Source organism: Asparagus officinalis, chromosome 3 (genome assembly GCF_001876935.1).
Source record: "Asparagus officinalis chromosome 3, Aspof.V1, whole genome shotgun sequence".
NCBI lineage: Eukaryota > Viridiplantae > Streptophyta > Magnoliopsida > Asparagales > Asparagaceae > Asparagus > Asparagus officinalis.
In genome coordinates, this window is record NC_033796.1 from 109,849,442 (window position 1) to 109,851,590 (window position 2,149).

General features: G+C 35.4%; 1 protein-coding gene across 1 annotated transcript; it reads right to left on the reverse strand.

Annotated features, from left to right (window-relative positions):
• On the reverse strand, positions 636–1,844 carry LOC109835584. Its single transcript, XM_020403556.1, has 2 exons — positions 1,343–1,844; positions 636–1,225 (listed from the first exon to the last, which is right to left on the reverse strand). Exons 1-2 carry the CDS (start codon positions 1,842–1,844, stop codon positions 636–638), a joined length of 1,092 nt encoding a protein of 363 aa, XP_020259145.1.

Below are 2,149 nucleotides of genomic sequence, written 5' to 3' on the forward strand. Positions count from 1 at the left end.
TCGAGTTTGCCACATTTTGGATGAAACTTGAACAACCTATCATGTCTCAACTGATCCAAGCTTCTTGAGAGATACTCCATACCCTGAATAAAGAGATAAGGGGAGAGAAGATCACCCTGCCTTAACCCTCTTTCACCCTTAAAATATCCATGGATTGAACCATTAAGGGAAATGGAATACTTTGGGGATGATATGCAAGCCATAACCTAGTCAATCATCACTTTAGGAAACCTCAGGCTCTTGAGCATTTCTCTCAAAAAATTCTGGCTTATAGTATCAAAGGCCTTTCTAATATCAATATTCAGCAAAGCTCTGAATGAAATGTGTTTTCTACTATAGCTTTTTACTAGTTCATGAGCTAACAAGATATTGCTTGTTATTTGTCTGCCCTTAACAAAAGCATTTTAAGCTTCATTTACAAGATACCCCATAACTGATTTAATTCTATTAGCTAGAATTTTAGAGATGAACTTGTAAAGACAGTTACAACATGATATAGGCCTAAAATCAGATGGAGTTTTTGGACATTGTACCTTTGGAATGAGAGTAATTGAGGTAGAACTAACCATGCCTAGCAATTTTCCAGATTTGAAGAATTCTTTAATGACTAATGTGACATCTTCTCCAATAATTGACTAAGCTGATTTAAAGAAAGAAACACCATAACCATCAGGACCTAGTGCCTTATTGTCAGACATGGAAAAGATTGTATTTCTAACTTCATCTTTGGAAACAAGAGCAGATAGAATCCTAGCTTGAGAGTTATTCATGCAAGGGCCAGATTGAATGATATTTTTATCTGGGTTAAGAGTATCAGTGGCAGTACCCATTAGGTTCTTGTATAACGAAATTAATTCATTTGCAATCTCATCTCCATTTGTTATCCTTTGTCCCATACCATTATAGAGAACCAACACTTTGTTATGGTGCCTGTTAGACTTTATAATTGAGTGAAACAAGATAGTGCACCTATCCCCTTTGATACTCCATGCAATTCTTGCCTTCTGTTGGTAAAAGGACATTTCACAATCCAGAAGCTTATTGTAAGCAGCGACGCATTCCTTTTCCTTGTTGATGAAAACAGGATTGAAAGGGCTAGTTTGAAGATTCTTTTGAGCATCCTCCAGTGCATGTCTAGCTCTCTGAGCCTGTTCACTAATATTGTAGAAATGTTTCCTATTAATCTCCTTTAGAGCACCCCTTAGTTTCTTTAGTTTAGAATAAACTGAGAACATTTTGCATCCTGTAATATTTAAATGTCAGATTCTAGAAACCGTGGGAAGAAAATTTTCATGCTTAGCCCACATTTTAAAAAATTTAAAAGGCATTTTCCCTTGCAAACATTCTTCATAGATTGATACTAGTGCTGGAGAGTGGTTAGAAAAATGAGGGAGCAAAAATTCAACTTGACTAGAGCTAAATATGTTAATCCATGAATCATTCACTAGAGCTCTATCAAGTCTACTCCATACTCTTGAGAACATGATCCTTCTTATTATTCCATGTATAAAACACCCTATTAATTTTAGGTGATTAAGATGGTAGCCATCTATAAAATCTTTGAAATCTTTAGTGTTAGCCTCAGAGAGCAGAGATCCACCAAGTTTTTCCTCATTACCAATCACAACATTGAAATCACCACAGAGGAGCCAAGGTGTATTACCTATTGATTGATGAATAAGCTTCAATTCTGACCATAAATCCTTTCTATTCTCCATAAGGTTATAACCATAAATTGAAGAAATGACACAATCAATTCTCCCATCCAAGGATTTAACTATGCATGTAATATGCTGAGCTGAGAGTTTAACAATTTGGATATCTAGAATATTAGGATCCCACATGATCAAAATTCTGGCTTTTCCAAGATCCCCAGCATTTGATATCCATCTTCAGTTGATTGCAATTTTCTTGGAAATTGCCCGCAACAAGTTGTCTTTTATTTTTGTTTTAAGAAGAGCTAGATAAGAGAAATGGTATTGTGATAAGTGACGCTTAACCAAAAGCTGTTTAGAGGATTTATTCAATCCTCTAACATTCTAGAAAGACAAATTCATCAAAACAATCCCCCTCTATCTATTGTAGAGGGATCAATATCCAACATATCCAACTGTGAGAATGAATTAACATGGATGAGAGACTTCTTATG

Excerpts from the sequence above, each read along its gene's own strand:
- LOC109835584 (XM_020403556.1), bottom strand. The coding sequence starts at position 1,844 with ATGTGGGATCCTAATATTCTAGATATCCAAATTGTTAAACTCTCAGCT. Across the intron at positions 1,226-1,342 it reads AGTATCAATCTATGAAGAAT|TTTATTCTAAACTAAAGAAA; the intron begins GTTTGCAAGGGA and ends AAATGTTCTCAG.